This window comes from Electrona antarctica, assembly GCF_951216825.1.
Source record: "Electrona antarctica genome assembly, chromosome: 1".
NCBI classification, from domain to species: domain Eukaryota; kingdom Metazoa; phylum Chordata; class Actinopteri; order Myctophiformes; family Myctophidae; genus Electrona; species Electrona antarctica.
Window position 1 is genome coordinate 40,425,575 of NC_136806.1, and position 24,126 is coordinate 40,449,700.

General features: G+C 42.6%; 2 protein-coding genes across 4 annotated transcripts in view; both read left to right on the forward strand.

The window, feature by feature from the left end:
• Positions 1 to 3,586, forward strand: part of LOC306928623 (serine/threonine-protein phosphatase 2A 55 kDa regulatory subunit B beta isoform) — a 70,034-nt gene extending 66,448 nt beyond the window's left edge. For all 3 annotated transcript variants that reach the window (XM_079508874.1, XM_079508873.1, XM_079508875.1), the window contains 2 exons: positions 104 to 227; positions 2,279 to 3,586. In XM_079508874.1, coding sequence (XP_079365000.1) covers positions 104 to 227; positions 2,279 to 2,434 — 280 coding nt within the window. In that variant the 3' untranslated portion in view covers positions 2,435 to 3,586. The remainder of the gene's footprint in view (positions 1 to 103; positions 228 to 2,278) is intronic.
• Positions 3,587 to 7,397: 3,811 nt separating this feature from the next.
• gpr151 (G protein-coupled receptor 151) lies at positions 7,398 to 8,735 on the forward strand (the record flags this gene model as incomplete). The annotated part of the gene is made up of 1 exon (XM_079498147.1): positions 7,398 to 8,735. The coding sequence occupies one exon, from the start codon at positions 7,398 to 7,400 to the stop codon at positions 8,733 to 8,735; it is 1,338 nt and encodes a 445-aa protein (XP_079354273.1).
• Between the last annotated feature and the right edge of the window lie 15,391 nt (positions 8,736 to 24,126).

Sequence of the window (24,126 nt, forward strand, 5' to 3'; positions counted from 1 at the left end):
AAACGTATTCATCCACCAATCCACCCATTTATCAATTCATTGATAAATAATGATGAACAAGTGTTCTCTCTCTCTCTCTCTCTCTCTCTCTCTCTCTCTCCAGTGTGATAATGACCGGCTCTTATAACAACTTCTTCCGGATGTTTGATCGGAACACCAAGCGTGACGTCACACTGGAAGCGTCCAGGGAGAACAGCAAACCCAGAGCCATCCTCAAACCACGCAAGGTACCATAGTCTGTCACCTTCCTTTGAGTTACCACACACAGTCTGTATCAAGACAGTCACCTTCCTTTGAATAACCACAGTCTGTATCAAGAGTTCAAGACTGTCACCTTCCTTTGAATAACCACAGTCTGTATCAACACTGTATGCTAGAACTGTAATGCCATGGTATATAAAAGCAATAAGCCCCAAGAGGTCATGGTTTACAGTGATATATAACTGCTAAGAAGCTTAAACCCTCTTAGGAGTTCTAAAATCACAGTAAACCACGGCCTTGCATGGCTTATTGCTTCAATAAAATGGTTACCAACTATGGCAACATGAACATCATAGACATGTGTGACCAAATGTGACTGAGGGGCTGCCATCATGCAGCCTCCAGCTTTTCACCAGAGGAGAAAAACGCAATTTATTTATTTTGTATGCAAAATGCGTTAATAGCACAGGCAGACTCTTCACATACTAGAGCATGTCTGGAATAAATGTCAGAGCTGAAATCGACATGTAAATATGAAATAAATGCTTAAACATGTAGCTAGGTGTAATGTTAGAGTCCACAGATGTGAACCTTTCAAGCCTGTTTTCTCAACTCACTGTTTTCTGCAAGACATTACTCTATAAGCCACATCTCCAAAACTGGTGGGTCAAACTGAACAACCAATATGTCAATTTAAAGCTATAATTACCAGCTTTCATATGACATGAAAAAACGAAAGTTCGAAACAATCCAATGGCAGTCCGTCAGTCAAATTTGGACACATATGCCTGTTAAAACATTTTAATAACAATTTGCTACAGTAATAATTTCTACAAGGAAGTAGTCCTGCACAAACAAGGAACTTGTTATGCAAATGCATGAAAGCATGAAACGTCCAGAACTGTGAATATTACAAACACGCTCTTGTAAATGTGAAGCAAATCAATGTTGAGCAACCTCGTGGCCTATTTCTCACCTAAAATGTTATCAGATGCGGTTTCGCAAAACAATTTGTTTGGAGCAGAGTGTGTTTACCGAGTCTTTTACAATAGCTTTGAACACGGTTCAGCCAATCATAATCAAGGACTGGAACTATGCTAAGGGTGTGTCAACAACATATTTCAACTTGTAATATCTTAAACGATGTAGTGTGGGTCAACAGGCTTCTCCAAACTGTCTGGAAGGATTGGAGAATCTGGACCTTATAGTTAACACTTAGCCCGCTAGCATTTATTGAAAAATTAGGATCTAATTCACACCAGCATTTTTCCCAGTTGAGCTCTTATTTTGAAAAGCCACATTTCCAGACTTCCGGAAGTAGACATATCCTAGTAAGTTTAACTGTCGTTTACAAGATGGATCTATGCCGGGGCACTGGAGGCCTCCACAGCGTCGGCTCTGTGCCATCAAAGAAACGTTGTTTTGACCAAAAATGCCATCTGGGACAAGGAATAGGAGATACAGGCGATTGAAAGAAACAGATAGAATTGGGATTATTATGGCGAGGACGATCTAAGATGGGCGATCCATTGTCATGACAACAACAGGTAGCTACCCGATGCTAACGCAAGTAGCATTATGGCTTGATCGATCGAAAGTGCTATAAAAGCACAATTGCCATTGATCAAATGGCGGTAAGCGTAGTATTAAATAATAGGCTTCAATTGACCTAGATCTACGGCAATGGCGCGGAAACAGTTAAATGCAAATAAATAATAGGCGAACATTTGCAGATGGCACAATGCATCATGTTGCGACACGTTGTAAGCTTGTAGATTTGAAGAGATTTGGCGTCGAGGGAAAAAATGAGTGAGCCAAGGATAGACCCCTGCCTGGGGCCGGGGGATATATATCGGTCAGCGGAGTATGTACTGTAGGGTTTAAGAGGTGAGACTGCAACAAGCCATGTTTTACAGACGTGTAGGCCTCTGTATATTTAAAAAGTCATATTAATAAAAATAGGAATGCATTGAAATGGAAATACAAACCTCAGGGGAAATCCTTTTGTTTGCACTGATGATTGAAACAGGGGCATGTGAGCAGCACGCATTGTAAGCTCTGTTGGTTGTCCTCCCAGGTTTGCGTGGGCGGGAAGCGTCGTAAGGATGAGATCAGCGTAGACAGCCTGGACTTCAGCAAAAAGATCCTCCACACCACCTGGCACCCCCAGGAGAACATCATTGCCGTGGCAGCCACCAACAACCTCTACATCTTCCAGGACAAGGTCAACTAGAGGGGGCACACTCTGCCCCTTGCTGACCGCTGACCCCACGCTGGAGGGAGGGGGTCACAGGGAGAGGTGAAGGAGGAAGGAGAGACAGAGAGTGTGTTGGAGAGAAATTAACTCCCTCTTAAATACATCCTCCTCTCCTCTCCTCGTGTCTATAGTTGCAGTTGGTCTCAAGTTACACTTCTCTGCCAAGGATATGCAGAGGTTTCCGGGGGAAAAAAGGCGTATTCGGTGACTTGAATGGGGATTTCATGGTTTCAGACACTGGGACAGCGCGAATGCTGGGAAAGCACGAAAGACACAAGCTGGACATGGCTTGAAGAACAAACAGGTACCCCTAAAAGAACAGAAAGGAAACAATAGACAACAACCGCACAAGCTGCTCCTTTTCCTCAGTTTGACTTGTGATTTTAAGTTATCTAGCTGCGTGGACACACTGGAGGAGGAATGCTGGGTATTCATGCAACAAATTGGATTGCTGGATGAATAATGTCTCGTAGCAGTCGTCTGCAAACTCATCTCCATGAAAATATAACCATGGATTTGGATTGGAGAGCAGTGAACATAGAGCACACAGACAGACAGACAGACAGACAGACAGACAGTCACGCCAACACGATGGTGGCTTCTTGTCACATAGCAACAGTGCCCTCTGTTTTTAAATCTGCACATGCCAACGCGCATGCATGTGACCAACCCCCCAGGAGAAGCTGTTGGACAAAACTGTGTCTGCAGAGCCCCCTGGTGGACAGACTGTTATACTCTGAACCCTGATTCCAGACTTTTCTTGGTAGCACTGTAAGTGAGAGAGATTTCTAAGTCCTGATATACTTGGTTGCATTACAGTGTCATGCGACAACAAAATAGCAGGTCTAATCGATGTGCTATTTTTGGTGCCTGACACTGGCACGCAACTAAATATGAATCAAGAATTGTTGTTTCCGCCTGTGAAACGACGACCAACACGGTTTAAGTTCATGCTGTTTTGTGTCTCGCGCGACGAGAGCACTGTAGTCAATGTGAATGCGGCCCCTCCCAGGCCGGACGGTCAACCGTTTTGATTTAATGCTGTTATTATTTTATTCTTCTCTTGGTCATTAATGATTCTGTTTTCGAAGATGTGGTGCCTTCTTTTGGTATGTGGGGGTTTGATGTAAAGGGTGGGACAGGGTGGGGGGGTGGGATTCGTTGTGGGTGGGTGGGTGGGCTGGGCTGGGCAGAGGGACTGAGTACAAAGCAGGAGTGTGAATGTTTATAAATTAAATTGTAACTTAGGAATCCCCCCTCTCTCTAAAAAATGTATAAAAAAATTCTACTCCAGTTCCACTTGGAGAAGTGCTTGCGACTGCATACAGCTCTGGTTTATAGGCTTATGAGTCCAAGGTTGAACCCAAATCTGAATCTTTCCCTTTTTCTCTCCCCGTCTCCGTCTGTGTATGGTCAAACTCCGGCATTGTTCCGTTGTCGTCTAGCTTATTGTCAAACATACAGTTCATACCTTGTAGAACGTGAGCAAATGCCTTTTGCGAATCCGCAGCTGATTCTGCATACATGGCATGCAACAGAAAGCATTTATTTATAAGTTTGTCACCGGTTCGCTTGTTCATCCTTTGTTTTATTCAACACAAAATATGAACAAATATGAGCAGTGTGAATCGCTGTATGAATAACTAAAATAAAAAGAAGAATGTGTTTTAAAGTAAGCGTAAGTCGTCTGCTGAATGCTGTGTGCTGAATTTGGTCCCCACATCACCCCGGTTGGTCCCCACATCACCCCGGTTGCTCAGAAAAGGCCCACATATTCTGTTTGCTACTGCACTGTATGTACTGTATGTTTTCCAGTAAACCAGCTTTCAGATGCATGATGATCCCAAACAGACAGAGTGAGAATGTATTGTGATAAAGAAGACGCAATCTAATTTTGTCCTGATGTACAGTCTGCAGAGTGACTCCTCCCTTCTCAAACTGCACTCCATCTAATAGAACCAATTTGAAGGGGGAAAAAGAACAGTATTTGAATAGCTTAGCAGAATCTCATTGGTACCACTTCCCTTGAACGTTCATTTGGGTAGTCCTTCGCAAATGACCTGTAGAAGATGAATCCCCGTAGAAAATCAAATCTTTTGTATCGCATAATCTTGGACGTCGACTCTAAATCTAAACATTACGTTAGTGTAGCTCTTGACGTCGTTGTTTGCATGTGTGGCGTTTTGGTTAATGATGAAGCTGACAGCCTGCGTATAGTCATTGAACATCTCTACAGATCATCACGAGGAACTATGCAATTGAAAGCTCTGCTCTCCCGTCGATCCTACAAGTAGCCTGTTCTCAGTGGACTTGATTTCAGGCTACTGTGGTACCGATCCATGTTTAACTGAAGAAAGTAGGGAGTTGAGTTTTAAGCACTCATCTCTGACCAGTGTGGTGAACCCCCTACATATTGCTTTGTACCTGCGGAGTACCTATTTTGGGCATTCAAAAATGTTAAAACTATAAAATACATTAAAAATGTTTAAAACCTTGTAGCCCCCCGAAAGGCGTGTAGCCCCTTACGACAAAGTATAAGTATAACATTGTTTTTAGTCCATTGTACACCAATGTCGCCCACCGAAAATAGCTGTTCCACGAGCTCACTGAACTTGTAGATCGGCTATTTTGGATGAGCGACATCACTGTACGAAGGTTTATGAATCAGGCATATGTGAGACAGGGAAGGGCTTGTTTGAGATCAGTGCCGAGAGGCAACAACTCCCATAATAGGTGGACATGATAGGGGACAAGGGACTGGGTGGATGCTGTGAAATCAGGGAATTAGTGACTGTGATTCCTTTGAACAGTAATGTCTTCTAAACCAACTCCTTTGTGAAACTTCTAATTGAAAATTAAAAAATAAAAATAAAAAATAAAACTTTTATAGCTCAGAATGTATTGAAATGCAATTAATTAATTACCATGCAGTCTTTATGCTTACTGGATTTTTCTTTGAATAATAAAAAAAGAATAAACATGTGCAAGTTCACCTCCTGCTATAGTGGATTTATTCTGTTGCATCTCCAACTGAGGTGAAAAATGTATGCTTTATATAATTTTGTATGCATTTCATTGAGACTCTTATGTGCTTTCTGGTAGTACAAGGGCGCCCTCATGTGGATGAAAAGTGAATTGGACAAGACGGAATAATACCATATCAGTCTGTTGGTCCTCTCAACAAGTGTTGATTCACTCTCCATGTTCACTATTCTACAAGTCAAACTAAGAAAATGCAGAATGGAACTATCCGGAGACTAACTGAGTAACTAATTGACTACTTTTATTTATTTTTGAGTGGTGCTAACCACTAACCTGACTTTGCCAGATGGGGCAGCGGCAGCTAGAGGCGGGATCAAGGCAGCACTGTGTATGCCTTGATCCCGCCTCTAGCTGCCGCTGATTGGCCAGGCCGTTTGGTGGCCGGAGCATCAAGTCTGCCTGAGAGTTCCCAGATGGGAGCAGGAGGGGGGAACCCAGTGTACTCTCTGCTGCCCCATCTGGCGGAGTCAGGTTAGCTAACCACTCCTACACGCAGCAATGTGTGTCTGTGTGTCTGTCTCTGTGTCTGTGTATGTCTGAGCACGGAAGTACCTTTTGTTCACTACCAAGTGTCACTGTTGCACAGCCTAACACACTCACACACCTACAGTACAAATATTCTCAGATCTACAAGCTCACAACGTGTTGCCGTGCAAGTACAGTACTACAAAGAACAGTACAGTACTATGAAGTACAGTACAGTACTACAAAGTACAGTACTACAAATTACAGTACAGTACTACAAAGTACAGTACAGTACTACGAAGTACAGTACAGTACTACGAAGTACAGTAGTACAGTAGGCTACTATGAAGTACAGTACAGTACTACGAAGTGCAGTACAGTACTGTACTACAAAGTACAGTACAGCATAGTACAGTACTATGAAGAACAGTACAGTACTATGAACAACAGTACAGTATAGTACAGTACATTATAGTACAGCACTACAAAGTACAGTACACTACTATGAAGTACAGTACAGTACTAGCACAGTACAGTACAGTACAGTACAGTACAGTACTATGAATTACAGTCCAGTACTAACAGTACCGTACAGTACTACAAAGAACAGTACAGTACTATGAAGTACATTACAGTACTATGAAGTACAGTACAGTACCGACAGAACCACTCACTTCAGACAGGTCTGATTTTTTGTAGAAAATTGATTGGGAGATGTAAGTTTGGTGGTTTCTACATTATTTGCTTGCTTTATTTGCACATCCCTTGGCATTTCATAGTAAAAAGTAGCTACACTTCCTTGAATCCTTACCACCCCAAACGTCTGGGAATAAAATAATGAACAAGCCATCCTCCCTTTACAGAACATAGAGCCATGTCTTGTTTATAATAAATTATTCCATATTGTGACTCTCACACTGGCTTAGCTCAAAATGATGCCTTTATAATAATTGTAATAATAATAATAATAATAGACATGATTAAACATAAGTTAAGTGCTTACTGAGAAACTGAAAATCCAATGTAATAGCATGTCATGCTGGGCAAAGTGGGCATGTAATTGCAGTTTTGTTTTTTTCTTTTTTTTCAAATGGTCCCAGTGTGACTGCAGATGATGTGTTACCCGTCGGCTGGGAATAGCTGCTGTCACTCAAACAGTGTCTTTATAACAGCGTGCACACAGACGAGCCCGGAGACAGACAGGCGCCAGCGCTGCTGCGATCGCTGATCATCCATCCATTTGTTCGCTGATGTGATTATTACCACCAGAGTTTCTGAGGTTACATTTTCTAGTATCGTAATTGATTTTTAAATACCCTAAATCTTCTGGTGGGACCCTTATACAGTACTTTTCTGGCACTACTTTTCATGTTAATACACGTTCCTGGCTACCCTGGCCTCGGTCTCTTAGTTCTCCATGTCTTGGGCTGAGATGGACAAGCTCTCCAGTGGGACCAACATGACTGTGGTGAACAGCTCCATCGATAGGTGGCCCTTCAACGAGCGAGGCTCCGGCGAACACCTGGACCCCATGGAGCTGAAGATACTCGTACCGGCCGTGCTGGGGGTCATCTGCGTCTTGGGCCTGGCGTGCAACCTCACCGCCATGAGCATCCTGGTCTACTGCGCTCACAAGGGCACGGTCTCCCTCATCAACTCGCTCATCTTCAACCTGATGTTCGCCGACGGGCTGGTGCTGACGTTTGCCGCGCCGTTCCGCGCCGCCGCCTACTCCGAGGCCAGCTGGCGGCTGGGCTGGGCCGTGTGCAAGACGGCCGACTGGTTCCTCCAGTCATGCATGGCGGCCAAGAGCTTCACCGTGGCCATCATGGCCAAAGCCTGCTACCGCTACGTCTCCAACCCGGGCCAGCAGGTCAGCATCAGCATGGGCTCCATCCTGGTGGTGCTGATGTCCGTCTGGGCGTCCGCCTGCTCCGTCACCATGCCGCACTGGCTGTTCGCCACACTGCAGCCAGACGAGCGGCGGGGGCTGGTGTGCGTGATGGCCGTGCCTCCCAAGGCCGGCGACTTCATGTCGGCGTACGTGAAGGCGTACCCGCTCGCTGTGTACTGCGTGCCGCTGAGCGTCGCCCTGCTGTACTTCTGGAAGGCATACGCCCGCTGCCAGCAGCGCTCCAGCAAGACCATGAACCTCCGCGCGCAGATCCGGTCCCGCAAGCTCACCCTGATGCTCTTCGGCCTCACTGTCGCCATGGCGATCCTCTGGCTGCCGCAGTGGGTGGTGTGGGTGTGGGAGAGGCATCTGGCGGAGAGAGAGAGCGAGGGGGGCGCTCATCCCCACATCCACCCACCTCCGCTCCTCCTCTCCCTCTCCTCTCAGCTGCTCGCCTTCTCCCTGTCGCTGGTGAATCCCATCATCGTCCTCTCCCTCTCCGAGGAGTTCCGAGAGGGCTTCCGCGGGCTGTTCAGGCGGCTCACGTTCCGCAAGCAGCATCCGCCGAGGCCCGGACCCCACACCCCCAGCTGTCAGCGCGCACCTCGCCCCAGACCAGAGTCGTTCTCGCACCTGCCCAAGGGGAACCGGCCGGCCCTCTGTTCCAGCTCCGGGCACGGCTCCAGGAGGGAGGCGCACCCGAAGGAGGAGCCAGCGGCACGAGGAGGGGGCGAGGACGCGGACAGGGAGAGTCTCCAAGACGGGATTGCCTTACCTGACGTGGAGCAGTTCTGGCACGAGAGGGAGACCGGCTCGCTGGTGGACGCAAACGACCCTGTGCCCTGGGAGCACCAGGACAAAAGGGGGACGAAGTAACGGAGAGGTGAAACCGTTCGATTGCAAGCGCAGTGTTTGTCTACTCATCTTATTGGACAGCTGAGTCTTCAACTTTAGAATGATGTTACATGACCAGTATTCTGTAAACTGTGTTTATGATGTCTTTCAAAGGTAAGATGTGCTGAATATAGTAGATGTCTTACTGTATGTGTTTTTAAAATATGGTAATGTGGTGCTGGATCTAATTGTTTTATGCAGAAAATGAGTAATACTGTATGCCTTTTTGTGGGACACAGTAAAATATCTGTTATTGGACGTGTCAATTACACTCCGGATTTGATTAAAGCTGTACTATGTAACTTTCGTCTTCTAGCCCGGATTTGAACATTTTGCTGACATTGTAGGAGCTAATAGAGCTTGCCTGCTTTCTCAGAGGATAAATGTAATCTTGACCGTCAGGTCAAAATTGGTGTCAGATCCTGTGTCTCGCTGAGACATGATCTTTGACACGGTCTAAATGTCTCAGATCCTGTGTCTCGCTGAGACATGATCTTTGACACGGTCTAAATGTCTCAATGGAAGAGCAGGGAGACACAATACAACCACCCCAATTGTTATAATAAGTTATATTGTATTAACATACTCACAAACTATACAAACAAACAAAGTTACACAATGCCGCATTAACACCAAATTAAATTATTCAAGAAATTAATTCAATCTACACTATGGATTTTACTGTGCAGCTTAGCTTTGATAGCTGTAAATAAAAATGATATCAGCAAAGGTTCATGATATGATATAATGTAAATAAATGAAAAGACATTCTCAATATGTGTGAGTGATCACTGAAACATCAACACTGGGGCATTTGGATAATGTATCAACACCATCCTTGGTATGATGTACATGATGTACAAGAAGCTTACGTTTTTATTATTGCAAGGTGCTTTGTACTCGGAAGGACATTATATGGTACATTCTGTTCCAAATTAAGCAAGATTAGCTTATTCCAGTGCTCAATTTGTAAGAAAAAGAAAAGAAAACAGAGGGGGACATCATTTCGACCCGTAATTTTTGCTATAAAAAGATTTTTAAAGAAATATTGGATTCCCGACCCCCACCATCTCGTTGTGCAACTCCAACCCTTGCTTATTGTTCTATCAAGGTCATCATGGCATTGTTAGCAGGCAAAACCCAAACTTGTGTACCTATACCCTCACCGTATAAGCCTAAATTGGAATCTTATAGTGTCTTGCTGTGTTTCTTTTATTTATATTTCACTAGTCGGAATGAACACATCATTGAGAAAGTTTAAGAGATTTATTGAACAATAAATGAATGAATGGAATTATGGGGCGTAGGTTCTGGGGGGGTGTTTGGTCTCTCCTGCAGGAAAGCAAGGTTCCAATCCTGCATTAAAAATGGTAGATTGAAGCTTATAATTTGAAGGTTTAAATGACTTCGCCAGCGTCCGTCCAGAATTTCCCACCAGTTACAGAAATGTGTATTTTGAAATGTGATTTAGAGGTGGAAACTTAGTATGAGGTATAACGTACAGCAGCCTTGTGTTCATACAACAGAAAGATTGGGTATTGGGTAAAACTGACGTTATGTATCTTTCAGGACCTTTCACTGCTTCGTCTCAACCATTACTCTATGGCTCTGGTCTGTGTATTTTTTGACATTCCGTTTCTCTCCAAAGAATTTCCCGATATTCTGGGCATCTTTGTAAAGTTATTGTTAGTAAAAAGCAGGTAAAAGACTAACGTTTGAGCAGACTAACATCAGTCACTCTACCATTCAATGTAGTAGAAGACCTGCAAGTTTTTACCATGAGACCCGTTTCTGAATCGGTCTATAGAGAGTATGTGCGTGACATCATCATCATACCCGGACTTTATGCAGGGACGCCCATAGACATATAAACGTAGACGCCCTTTCCGGCTCTGGAGCGTATGTGCTCAAGGGAGGGCAAAACTATCCTGAGATTCCTTGCGAAGCACCGCGGAAGCATGAGCATGCGCGTCACAGGGCGCATGTTCGGGTCTGTAAGTCCCAGAAAAGATGCACTGTGATTGGCCAGTAATCACTGTAACATGCCTTCCACACTTCCGCCGTACTTCCTTCCCCAGTGTAAATTCTTCCGCCCCTCCTTCCAACACACATCGCTCCAACGAACTGCAGCGGCCAATGAGGCATCTATTTTTTTAATATCTATGGGAACGCCTACTGAGTGGCAAAAACTACTTTCTGGCTTTAACAGCCCATACATCCAAACAGAAAAGTCCTATCTGATTGCATTAAACTACGTTAAACTCACTTTGCCATTCAATTTTCCACTCACTTTATGCATGTGCATAGAGGGTATCTCTATTGGTAGGGAGTACTTTCTCAGAGTACCTAAAAGCTGATCAAATTGATTGCCAAACCAAAATAAATATAATTTTATATTCAATACAAATATTTTACTGCTAGTCTTGCTACTTTTGTGCAACACTGTCACAAGTATAAAATAAAGCATTTGTGTACTGCATGAAAGAAATATCATAAAAATATTAAATATGGAGATTTCTACCCTATAGTGATGTTAATAATGTCAGTCTCACAATAACCAGAGAGACTCCCCCCTGTCAGGTGTAAAGGACCAACTTGGACACTCAGGCATGAAGGATGCATGAGTTCAAGTCCGTTGTTCTCCCCATGTCCCCCATATATGGGGACTAGGTTGGCGGAGGGTGTGTAGAGCCCAGGATCACATTAGATAATTGACACAGGGGTGAAACATGAATTACAAAATCATGGGATAAAAATTATGTGAAAAAAAAAGGTACAGATCCAATCATTGTCCAACCAATGACTGGATTCTAGCAGATTCTAGCTGATCGGAGGTCATTCTATGTTTTTTAGTTGATAGTTGGGAACGAAATGGACTCTTACAGGTCCAATGAACCTTTACGGGATACATTCAGAGTTATGTCCGTGGCCTAAAATACCAAAACGGGGGGTCCTTCAAATTAGAACCATTGGTTTAGAAATGTTTGATCCCCTCGACATTCATTTGGTTAATTAAATACATTTCCACTAGGCCACTCATTAGAATTAATGCCCTAGACACTAATTATAGGTAAAGGCTTCCCTTCAAAGACCCAGGGCATCATTAAAGTGTGCCTCTATGGGGGTCTCATAAGGGATTCTCTCATTAATGATTTGAAAATGATACCAGTAGGTCAGAAACTCGTTATGGGTCCTTGAGGGGGTTCCAGGGGGCCCCCAACCAAGTATAGTAGTTTTAATTTCACCATCATGCAATTAATTTCAAATTCTAATAATGCAAAACTTTATGAGTGACTATTTTAAGATTATTATTAACGTGTTTCCAAAATAGAGATGTACAATTATGACATTTTCCATAACATTATAACTCGACTTTCAAAATATATAAAATATATATTTTAACCAATCTGTATGGTACAGTATACTAGTATAACTGGTTGGTAGTGGTCTCCCTATTCTTCCATTGAGAAAATGGTGTTGGGTAGAACTGGTTGACAATTAGTACCACACAATCACTAAATCTAACTCACATGACCAATATAACCAATATAAGGCAACATTTTCTAAATTTCATTATGCTTTAAGTAGCATGTGACGTGTCAAACTAGGGGGTTTTCATGATTCTGAATCCATTCCAAGCATTAGTTTTGCACGAAAACACTCCTTGGGCTAAAAACGGCCATAGCCGTCATCACAAATGTGACAAGGTCAGCATATTTGGGCAAGTGGCTATGGCCGAATTTAGCCCAAGGCGTGTTTTTCATGCAAAACTAATGCTTGGAATGGATTCAGAATCATGAAAACCCCCTAGTTTGACATGCTACTTAAAAGTATAATGAAATTTAGAACATTTTGCCAACTTTCAACAGCTGTCAAAAACTCCCTAGGGTGGTTGATCCCAATTGAACATGTTAGTATAGACATTAGACACCCTTACCAACACATTAGTGAAGAAAATTCTTGGTAAGAATTTTTTTCCCAGATTATATTAATATCCCCCGACTATGTGTAGTTTTCTTAAAAATGGGTTAACAGTGCCGGAGATTAGGTAACAGACCGACAGACACACACAGACTCACACACGGATGGAGTGCAAAACATACTCTCTCCCCATGCCTTCGGCCTGGTGGAGACAATAATAACATTTAGACATACAAATCCATACATACATAATCCACTTCCACTACAACACGTCACTAACTCATATTAACAAAAGAAAAGAGGTGGTGCAGTCCAATTACCCAGCTCCAAATAAACCAATCTGAAGCAACAACATATAACATATGGATGTGCACTCCAGTCTGTAACTTTATCACCAAACTTGAAATAAACAGGTGTCATTTAACCGGTTGTGTTGTGTGTAGTCCTTTATGCCTGTAGAAAGAATGTAGTAGTGCTGAAAATAAACAAACTAAATCAAACCAAAAAAGACAAGTATCCACCGTATTTTAGCAACTTTGTGTGGCCATCATGTGTGGCCATCACAGTCTCCATGGGTAAAAATAAAAAGCCCTCAGGAATATCAGTTGGAGTGTGGTCTATATATTCTGCCTCAGTAGTAGGCGCAGTTATATGTAAGTGTTGCTTTTACAATAACACAATACAGTATATAGCCATAGCTTTCAACCTGGAAAAGCACGAACATTGGGAGCAATACTGCATCACAGTTAAATGCCTCCGCTAACTACTGTGTTTGTTGTTTAGGCTACATGGATGTCTGTTCAGACTTGTACTGTGGTCTGTAGACTAGCCCATATGCAGTGCCTGAAGAACTTTGAAGGAATGTAATGAATGTGTTTTCAGTTCACACTCACAGTGACCTTGACAGTGTGTGACTATCTACTTCCAATCTATTCAACTTCGAGTTTGGGCCAAATGTCATGAAATTCCCTCCAGACACATCCGGAGATATAGCTTTCATACCTGATGGATGGACAGACAGACAACCTGGCTGAAAACATAATGCTTCTCTCTCCAGCAGAGGCATAAATATAGGCAGTCATACTTTGTTGTACAGCGGTGTTGCACGTAAAACATAGCAGACCTACAAGTGCACAATGCATCGAATCCGCGCCCTGCTGTGAGCTTGTATATCTGACATTTTAGGCGCTCGACACCGCCGTATGACAGAGCATGAATTAGGCTTGGGACTTAAAAAGACAGGGCAGTGGGCACTTGAGGGAAGAAGAAAGCCGTCTGCATCGCACACAAACCACATCCAACTCCCCTCGATCTCCACATGACATTTACTTCTCATAAATCATGTATGGCGACCTTTCCATGCCAGAAGTACCTCAATCACAGCAACATTTAACCATAATAGCCATTCATCTTTGAATATGATTGTGTCTGCCAGTTTTTCATCACAACTATCATAGCTACTGTATTTATTTATTTAGACCTCAGATTATGAGTTGTTGCATTATGCATTTAACCACTTTCAACAAGTAACGTTCAACCTGGTGTCTCTATGTTGGCTACATTAAAAAATTAAAAACTAAATAAAAAACTCCAGAGCTCTACACAAAAATACAATAAAGGCGCAAGCCACAAAAGAAACATTAAAAAAATGATATATATCTGCTTTCGTATCTAAAACGCGTATAAGTCTAAAACATCAAAAAGCTTGTTGATTGGCTATTTTCACTGCATGTTCTTTTGACAAGCCCACAGCATCACTCTCAGAGTTACAGACCTGTAAGTAAGGGTTTGTTCCCAACTAGCAATCATTTGTTTATATAGCTGGGGACCCAGCTGGATTGGAACCCACTCAAGGACTCCTGGGGGTCCCTGGACCCCCTGCTTTGAGAACCACTGCCATAAACCTTTGCTGCAATCTATTACTTTAGGGCATATCAAGTGGTTAATGAGGTCATTATGCCAGGCTGGAGGATGGGGTGGGGGAGGGCAATAAATTCAGCAGGTGAACGCCCCACTGGCAACCCTCCCCCCCTCCCCCCCTCCCCTGCCTGTGCACCCTCCTGCAGAGCTGGGGCCGACAGGGGGTGACTCATGCGTTTTATCATCATCTCTAATGAATGACACTCTGCAGGTAGTGACATGCTGGCAAACGTTAATTATCCTCAACAGGAGAGGCAATTATAGATTATTAGCTACAGTAAACAGAGCAACCTGGCTGAGCAGCGACGCTCAGCACGCCAGTCCTGCAGCCCTGTGGAGTGACACTATAGTGACACCCCTCTGAAGTCCACCGTGCACGTACAACCACTCAATCAATCCTTATTTATATACTGTGGCACATTTCATACAGCAAGTTCAACTCAATGCACTCTAATGCAGAGGGCCTATGTGTGTGCATGTCCATGTCCATGTGTGTGTGTGTGTGTGTGTGTGTGTGTGTGTGTGTGTGTGTGTGTGTGTGTGTGTGTGTGTGTGCATACGTATGTATGCCGGGATGTGTGTTTGTGTTGACGGAGGGTTGACGCAGGGGTCTGGCATTGATGTTGATTGATCTTTTCATTAGAGCATATATGCCTTTCATCTTACCAAAGGATAGTCCTGAAGGTCATCGCAACGTAACGGGACTGTCAGTGTCAGAGGTCTTTGGGCTCCAGGGGGAGAGGAGCATAGGGAGAGAGAATGGTGATTTTGCGCTAATTTGTATAAAAGCGCCAAATTTTGCACATTATGTAGCCCAGGGCCTGCTCTAATGATTTAGCTAGGGCACCCGAGCCGGCGACCTTCGGGGTCGCCACAGTGGCCAAATCCATATGGCCACCATTGACAACCTACCTGTATAGAGCGTTGCAGTCCCGCCCCCTTTCATGACAACGCCAATCCCAATGCATTTTTCCCATAGACATTTCAAAACGTATTTATTTAAAGACGTTTTAAGCATCGTACGAAGCCAACTCTTGTCGTGACAAATCATGACAACACACACAATATTTTGGACCAAACAAATAATTACAAAGAAGAAAAACAACAAAAAAGTTTTTTTTCTATACTTTCTAATTCTTTGTTTGGCCCGAAGATTTTTGTTTGTTGTCATGATTTGTCACGACAACAGTTGGCTTTGTCCGCGGCGTAAACGTCTTTAAATAAATACTTTCTGAAAAGAAGTCTATAAGGCAAACTTTTCTAAATGTCATTATGCTTTAAAGGAGAATTCCATGCTAGAAGGCTTTCTTACCTTTATTTGTAGTGGTTACGTCCCAACAAAGAGGTCCAGGTGTTATTTTGTGCAAAAGTGCATTATTGGCTATTTCCCCTAATATAAGCCCTCAATGGGGGTTGGGTTTTTGTGCTAATTCGCTTATTTCCATCGAAATAAGTATTAAAGTGTGCCGCTCGGGATACTATTTACATTATGAAGAGAGGATATATACAAAAAATATAGATTTTTGAGCGATGGAAATAAGCGAATTAGCATAACCATAGGGGAAAAAGCAACAACAACAACAGTACATAAACAGGGCAACATAAGGACAATGCAGTGGAAGCAGCAACTCTTAATCGGTATGTTCAAATGCCAAGGAGTACAAGTGAGTTTTCAGACGTGATTTAAACACAGACAAGGATTGCGAAGCTCTGACATGAGGTGGAAGTTCATTCCACAGTGTGGGTGCTACAACAGAAAATGACCTATCCCCCCGGGATTTCAGCTTTGATTTTGGGATTTTGAGAAGTGACTGGTCAGTCGACCTCAGGGCCCTTGTCGATACTTTGGGGGCTACAAGTTCCGATATATAGACTGGTGCCAACCCATTTACAGACTTAAAAGCAAATATTAAGATCTTAAACTGGATCCTGTAACGCACAGGAAGCCAGTGTAGGGAGGCAAGGATCGGGGAGATGTGGTCATACTTCCGTGCCCCTGTAAGAGGCGAGCGGCCGCGTTTTGGACTAACTGTAGTCGTGACAGACTAGCTAAATCATTAGAGCATGCAGTGCACTGGACTACATCTGTTTTGTCGCTTTTATAGGAATTAGCACACAATATCCCGGACCCTATGCTCCTCAACTAAGATGCTAGAATAGACTAGAAACTGTATAAATTGTGTCATGATCCAAGGAATCCAGGGGGAAAAGACGTTGATTTTACGAACTACGGTTCAAGAGTTATGAGTAAGAACATGAATCGCACAACCATGAGGCCGATTCGAAACATGTATGATGTCATTTCTTACTAAGTTGGCTTAGTGGAGGAATGTGCATGCAAAGTTGCACACCAATCGGACGCTGCGTTCCTGACTTGATGCATTTTGTTCAAAACGACTGCACCGCCACAAACTTTGGAAGCCAATCAGGAAAATCTGACAGATCCACTTGACTAGTATAGAGACATGTGTACCGGTTTGTAGGATCTTGATGTGATATTGCAGAATGAGAAACTAGGGAGGCTCAGGTCGTAACGTCTCTTCAGTAAACATGGTTGCTTAGAAAAGGTTACAAGTCAATCTGGCTGACATGGTGTGTCCGTTGCGAGGGACAGGCCATCTGAGTCCGCTGCCAGTCCGTGAGTTCAGTTAAGCCCAAATCACACCGGTAGGGAGGTAGGGACTCCTTGGGACAAACCCATTTTAAGGTCAATCACACCAATGCAACTTGAGTTGCATTGGTGTGGTTCACTTTAAAAACAGTCTCGTCCCGTCTCGACCCTTTGGTGTGGTTTGGCTTAACAGTCCATCTCCATCTGCAGTCTCTCACTCCATCTCTATCTGAGTCTCTTACATTCTATCTGAGTCTAAGTCTGTTCAACCATACTACTTATAGGGGAATTACCATGACTGTGTATGCACATGCACAGGTCAGTATGATTGTGTGTTGATGGTAATGATGCCTCAAAACTGTCCATGTATGGTAAACTGTATACCGCATATGATATTTGTGCGTGTGACATGCATGTAAAAGGCCTGTATGTGTGTGTGTGTGTGTGTGTGTGTGTGTGTGTGTGTGTGTGTGTGTGTGTGTGTGTGTGTGTGTGTGTGTGTGTGTGTGTGCTTGTGCGTGCCATGTGCACGTGTGCGTGTGTGTGTGTGTGTGTGTGTGTGTGCTGCAGTATGATCTATCTTGTATATGTCTGTAAATGCTACTTAAACATGTCTTAAACATGTGGAGGGCCAAGAGGGTGTGCATGCGTGCGTGCGTGCGTGCGTGCGTGCGTGCGTGTGTCATCCATGGCAGTGATCCAGACCTAAATATGTCTAATATTGTATATTAAAATGTCCAGATACTTAATGTCCAGAGACTCCAGACACTACAGGTTTGCGTGACACGAGTAATATATCCAAAAATGTGTTTTTCAAAAATCTGCCTCCTGGTGGCGCTAAGGACGGACGGACAGGAGCGAAAACATAGTGTTGGCCATGCCTTCGGCCTGGCGGAGGCAATGAAGAGTGGACAAATTCATCAGTATCCCAAGCAGAGGGAGGACGATAGATAGATAGATTTGCATAGATTTGACTTGAGCAACAATGATATCCACAATATCCATGATCGCATCACAAATATCAAGACAAGAGGAAAGGTATGTCTTATTTATGTTAAGAGTAGGCCTATAAATTATATATTTCAACATTGTCTTTGTTATAATATAAAAAGAAAAATGAAAGTTAAATGAATTAATAATTATATTAATATAAAAAAATAATAAAAGGTTTAAATGTGGCTTTTCTTTTGTAGTGCTTCTTGTCATCCTTGGCATCCTGGGTTTGCTCATTGTCACCATCATCTCATCTGCGTTTGAAAATGTTGCTCAATTTGTCACTTAATTCGACCACAAACTCCACTGAAGCCGCCCTTGCAGCATACCCTAGATGGTGTGAGGATCAGAAGGAAGGCATCATTACCTGGACGTTTTTCTTTGCAGTCACTGTGCTCCTTGGCTTTCCTGCCTCTGTTGCCGTCATGTGGGAGCTATTCAAGAGACACAGAAACGGAACACCATTTACACCCCATGACGTCTTCATGTTGACATTGACTCTCATGGACCTTATCATCTTTGTGTCCAGCGTGCCTGCTTCCATTAATTTCTACATGGAGTACAGCTCCACATATCATGACTTTAGTTTGTTTATTTATATAATGAAACAGTGCAGTCAACCTCTAATCATGGCTTGCAGTTGTCTGGACTGCTACCTGGCTGTGGTTCATCCACTCGTCTACAGGGCAAGGAAGAGTCTTATTCCTCGTGTTGTGGCTGTTTTTATTGTCTGGCTCACCTCAGCGGGTTTTGGGATTGTAGTGCTAATGCTTTATCATGATGTGACCAACGCTGGTCCAGCAGTTTATTCATGGCCATATGTCATTTCTCTCCCCACTATTGCTTTCTGTGACTTCTCCATCCTGTGGACTCTGAAGAGATCCAACCCAGGTGGAAGAGACCCTCATCCCCAGAAGAAGAGAGCTCATCAGATCATTGTCAACAGCCTGATCATGACAGTCATAGTCTACCTTCCTCCAGCGATAGTCGCTCTGCTGTCGCTCACACTTAAAAATATTCTGTCTCCAAGTGTGCTGAGTTGTCAAGTGGTGATGGCAGTGGATGTTCTTCCAACTGTCGGCAGTGCAATCATGCCTATTCTCCACCTGGGAAATCTAGGCAAAATAGATCATTTAAGGCAGTGGTTCTTGAAGTGGGTTCCGGGGAACCCCAGGGGTCCTTGAGGGGGTTCCAGGGGTTTCAGACCTGATGAATACCCGCTACGGTCAAAACGTTGTACCTATATACTTAAAGGACAACTTTGGGTTTTTTCAACCAAGGTTCATGTTTTAGGTTGTTATTAGAACAGCAATAGAATACAACCGCACACTGTGCATTTGCTCGGTAGAGTATTTACTTATTTAATGAAGCAACGTTTCGGTCCCTCCGGACCTTCCTCAGGCATGATGCCTTTGGAAGGTCCGGAGGGACCGAAACATTGCCTCTGGACTCTGTTTCCAGGTGTTTCCAGGTGTTTCCAGGTGTTTCCAGGTGCCAACAGCAACATTTTCAAACAATTTAAAGGTTTTTTTCAACATTTTAACAACACAAATCTGGGGTCCCTGGCACAAAATATTTTCAGATGGGGTCTGTGCCCAAATGCGTATTCGTCTAGGGGTCCTTGACAAGAAAATATTTGAAAACCTCTGATTTAAGGTCATGGCTGGTTAAATGTATATGAATTCATCTGAAATCACAGAACTAAATTAATAGGCACATGAAACTGTACAACATATTACTGAAGATGTTCATCACAGTTCATTTATTTTGTACAATTTAATTAAAATTAATTAAATTAAAACTTCAACAAAGGAAATGACTATTAAACTTGTTTTAGCCCTGTCCATCAGTCCAATGTGGAACAAACAAACAAATCAAAAAACAGTTTACCATACATGGACAGTTTTGAGGCATCATTACCATGTTCCAGCACACACATCTGCTAGATCAACTCTCTGGATGTCTGCTTTGGATGTTTTCTTTGTTGACACAGGCAATACAAATGATTAGTTCCCTAGGGTTAATGCTGTGTATGTTTATAAAACTTTTTTTTTTAAATTTATATTATTTATTTAACTTCCTAGCGCATTAGAACTCGTCTTTCTCTAAGAATATGTGAGCCTGTAAAGTGTAAAGTATGTGTGGCCTGCTTTCTGTAATCGGACAGATGTATTTGTGTTATATCAATAGAATAAGTGAGAGAAAGACTCATGAATGGTAAATGGTGCATTTATATATAGTGCCTTTATCCAAGGCGCTTTACAGAGATTGTGCATTACATTCACCCAAGTCCCACTCATACACCGATGCCGGAGGAAACCATGCAAGGCACCAACCTGCACATCGGGAGCAATTAGGGGTTCAGAGTCAAGGACAATTCGACACTAACTCTGGGGGAGATCGGGAGCACTGCCGCCAGAATATTAATGTATACACGGATGGAATTTTTTGTTTTGTTTCCAGTTGTACTATGTTTATGACATTATATTGTGTATTTAACGGATTTAACCTGTACCATTTATATATCATTATTTCCCCCCTGTTTTTTACTTTTATGTCACTATGGTGTCTCACACTACTATGAAAATAAATGTTATTAAAAATAAACATTATATTTCGAGTTTGGTTTTTTTAGTCAGTGCATTCATGCCAGGGATAGTTCAACAATAAAGCAATGGGAAAATGTCAACCAACATGCTTCTGACATGAATCATGGTAATGACATGATATTAGTGACCATGATACTGACCTGATACTGACCTGATACTGACCTGATACTGACCATGATACTGACATGATTTCAACATGATACTGGCCATGCTACTGGCATGATACTGACCATGCTACTGACATGATACTGACCATGCTACTGACATGATACTGACCATGATACTGACCATGACATGATACTGACCATGACATGATACTGACATGATACTGACCATGCTACTGACATGATACTGACCATGATACTGACCATGCTACTGACATGATACTGACTGTCAAAAGGCTCATGGAGAGTAGCCTCGGTCCCAGGCTCACTTAACTGACACCCAATCAAGCCTGAGTGAGTGGCAGCTTGTTGCTTGGCCACGCACAGGTGTGGGAGGCTATATAAGTAGAACTAGCTGCACTCATTCCCTGATGCATGCTCAGATCACCACACCGTGCGGCCTCTTCCTCTTGTCCACCAGCCTCCAGGATACCATCTCTCTCCACCCTCAGAACTGTGTGCGTCCAAAACTCAACGTAAGTTGCAAACCTTTGCATCCTAACCTGAATAGTGGATCATCTAGCCACTGTTTGTTCTCCCCTACAGAGGGGGTGAACAAACGCATTCAAAGGACAATGTGCCACCTTATTATGGACTCCACAACTGATTGAGCTGTTGAATACATGAAGCGATTCACACCTGTTCATTTGTTAGTTGAAAGGATAAGCAGTGCCTTAAGTTTATTTCCTTTGGTTTATGGGAACAGGAATGTGAACTAATCAGTGTTTGGCCTGCCTAATTGGGCATCATGTTTATATATATTTGACATATTATATTTATAAACATATATGTATGTTTATATATTTCATATGTGAACTTGATGCTTATTTATATCCCTTTGGCCTACATTATTACGGATTGATTATTTAACATAGTTATATAGTTTCTCATATTTAAGTAAGTCTTATTGGATGCTTTAAGTATTACATGATATCTGATTTATGATTATGAATATGATTTATTATCTCGGATTGCCAATCTTGAATATGGATTGACCTGCTATTTATGATTTGTTTGTTTGTGTTTATATTGTATATTTGTTTCCTTTGTACAGCACACATCACACATCGTGTGTACCACACACCCCTATTAAAAGCCTGAAAAAGGATTCCTCTGCCTCTGCCTATTCTGTGGTCAGCCTGGCCGGTGGCCTTGCCTGCTCACCATTACTGTCCATTACTATTACGAACTATTTCCGAGTGCCACTCTTTCACTGACCATGATACTGACCTGACCATGATACTGACCATGACACTGACCATGATACAGACCATGATACGGACGTGATAATGACATGATACCAACATAATAGTTACAGTATACTGACCATGATACTGACATTATTTGAGAAGTTCTATGCAACAGCCAGTCAAATGACCTGTGTAATGTCACTGACAGTTTTGCAAACCATATGGACAGAGGAAAGCCGAACAAATAGCAATGGATCTTTGCAAATGTGACTGACCATAGAAAACTATCACCATATCAGCAACCGCCCAGAAGCAGCTGCAAATAGGTGCATGAGACGAGAGATCAACACTACATGCTCTGAGAAAAAAAAGGGTTTATAGACAGGGTATACAAGGCTATATTATTATTCTGTTAACTCTAATGCCGGTTTTTGATTTGATTGATTGAAATATTTATTAACAGTTTTACAGAATTACAGTACATTTCAAGCACAAACTCAATACAAAGGCTGTTAACTGAGTGGACGACCCAATTAAGCATTACACTTGTTTACAAGAGGGTCCACCATGTTCAATTCATCAAACAACATTATACATACAGTGAAAATGTAAAAAATAAAATAAATAAGCAACATTATACAACAACATTATACATACAGTGAAAATGTAAAAAATAAAATAAATAGCTGCAAGCAGCGATAAGGCGGGACCAAGAAAGAAGACAATACGCAATAAGAACAATATGCACAAATACGACTGACGAGCTGAGTTGTCTGTAACCGGATTTGAACACACAACATTGTGGTCTGAAGGCAAGAGCTCTACCAACTGAGCTATGCAGACACAGTTAGATGTTTCATTGGGAACAGTAACATCAATCAGTGTTTTGGTAACAAGTATGTATGTCCTTATTGCAATGTCACTATCCATTACTACAGTGTTTTGCTGTAAATGTTCTCACGTACAAACTTCTCTTCAACTGGGATTTCAGATAATGGTCCATAGATTGTGTGTAGGACGTTTCACGCAAATTGCTCAAAAATCCAGGCAGAAAATCAGGTATAAGCATTTTTCAAACTGCTCAAAATGGCAGAGAATCTGAGGGCGGAGCTTACTTGTCAAAGTGACAGATGTGTTCCCCCTGAGTCAAGGAACATGTGGAAACAAGTGCCATGACTTTTGGCCAAACGAGGCACGAGTTAAGCCTGTTCAAAGGTTTCATTTTCAAAGAATTGCTATAGCGCCCCCCTTTGGCCAATTGTAGTAAGACTGCTTTCAGTGCTATTTGGCATGACCCTCTACCATACTGTAAAGTGTAATAAGCAAATGACGCTTCATGTAGGTATTAGGTGCCGAAGAAGTAGTTTCACAAAACAGCAATTTTCATTGGCTTAACAAATGTGCTACGATTATTTGTCCGTATAAGTCCAAAGTTCACGTGTAGAAGTTTTCGTGCATTTAGACCAAAGATCCAGGGAGCAGATACATTTTAACTGTTTTTCATATAATTCAAAATGGCGGGTGATCTAAAGGTCAGAGGTCAAAAGTCAGAATGCGAATGTTGTTCGGCATGAGGAGACACATATGTGTATCAAAGTGTCATTGCCGACGGTCAAACGGTTCATGAGATATGCACGTTCAAAGTTTGCATTTTCAATTGAGCGCTATAGCGCCACCATTTGGCCAATCGTCATGGGCTTCGCATAGTCACCGTTTGGCATGGCCCTCTACCAGATTACCACGTTTCAGCTATTTTTGGCGGAAGGAGGAGGAGAAGAAGAAGAAGGAGAAGAAAAATAAACACAAGCAATAAGTGACAAGTCACTTCGTGACTTCTTGGTCCCTTAATAAGGAAAGGAAAGGAAATGTATCTATTGTGCTGTTGCTTGTTTAGATTTGAATGAATGTTTATCCACCAACCTATATTTGGCTTTTAATAAACATTAAAGCTCAGTGGAAACTGGC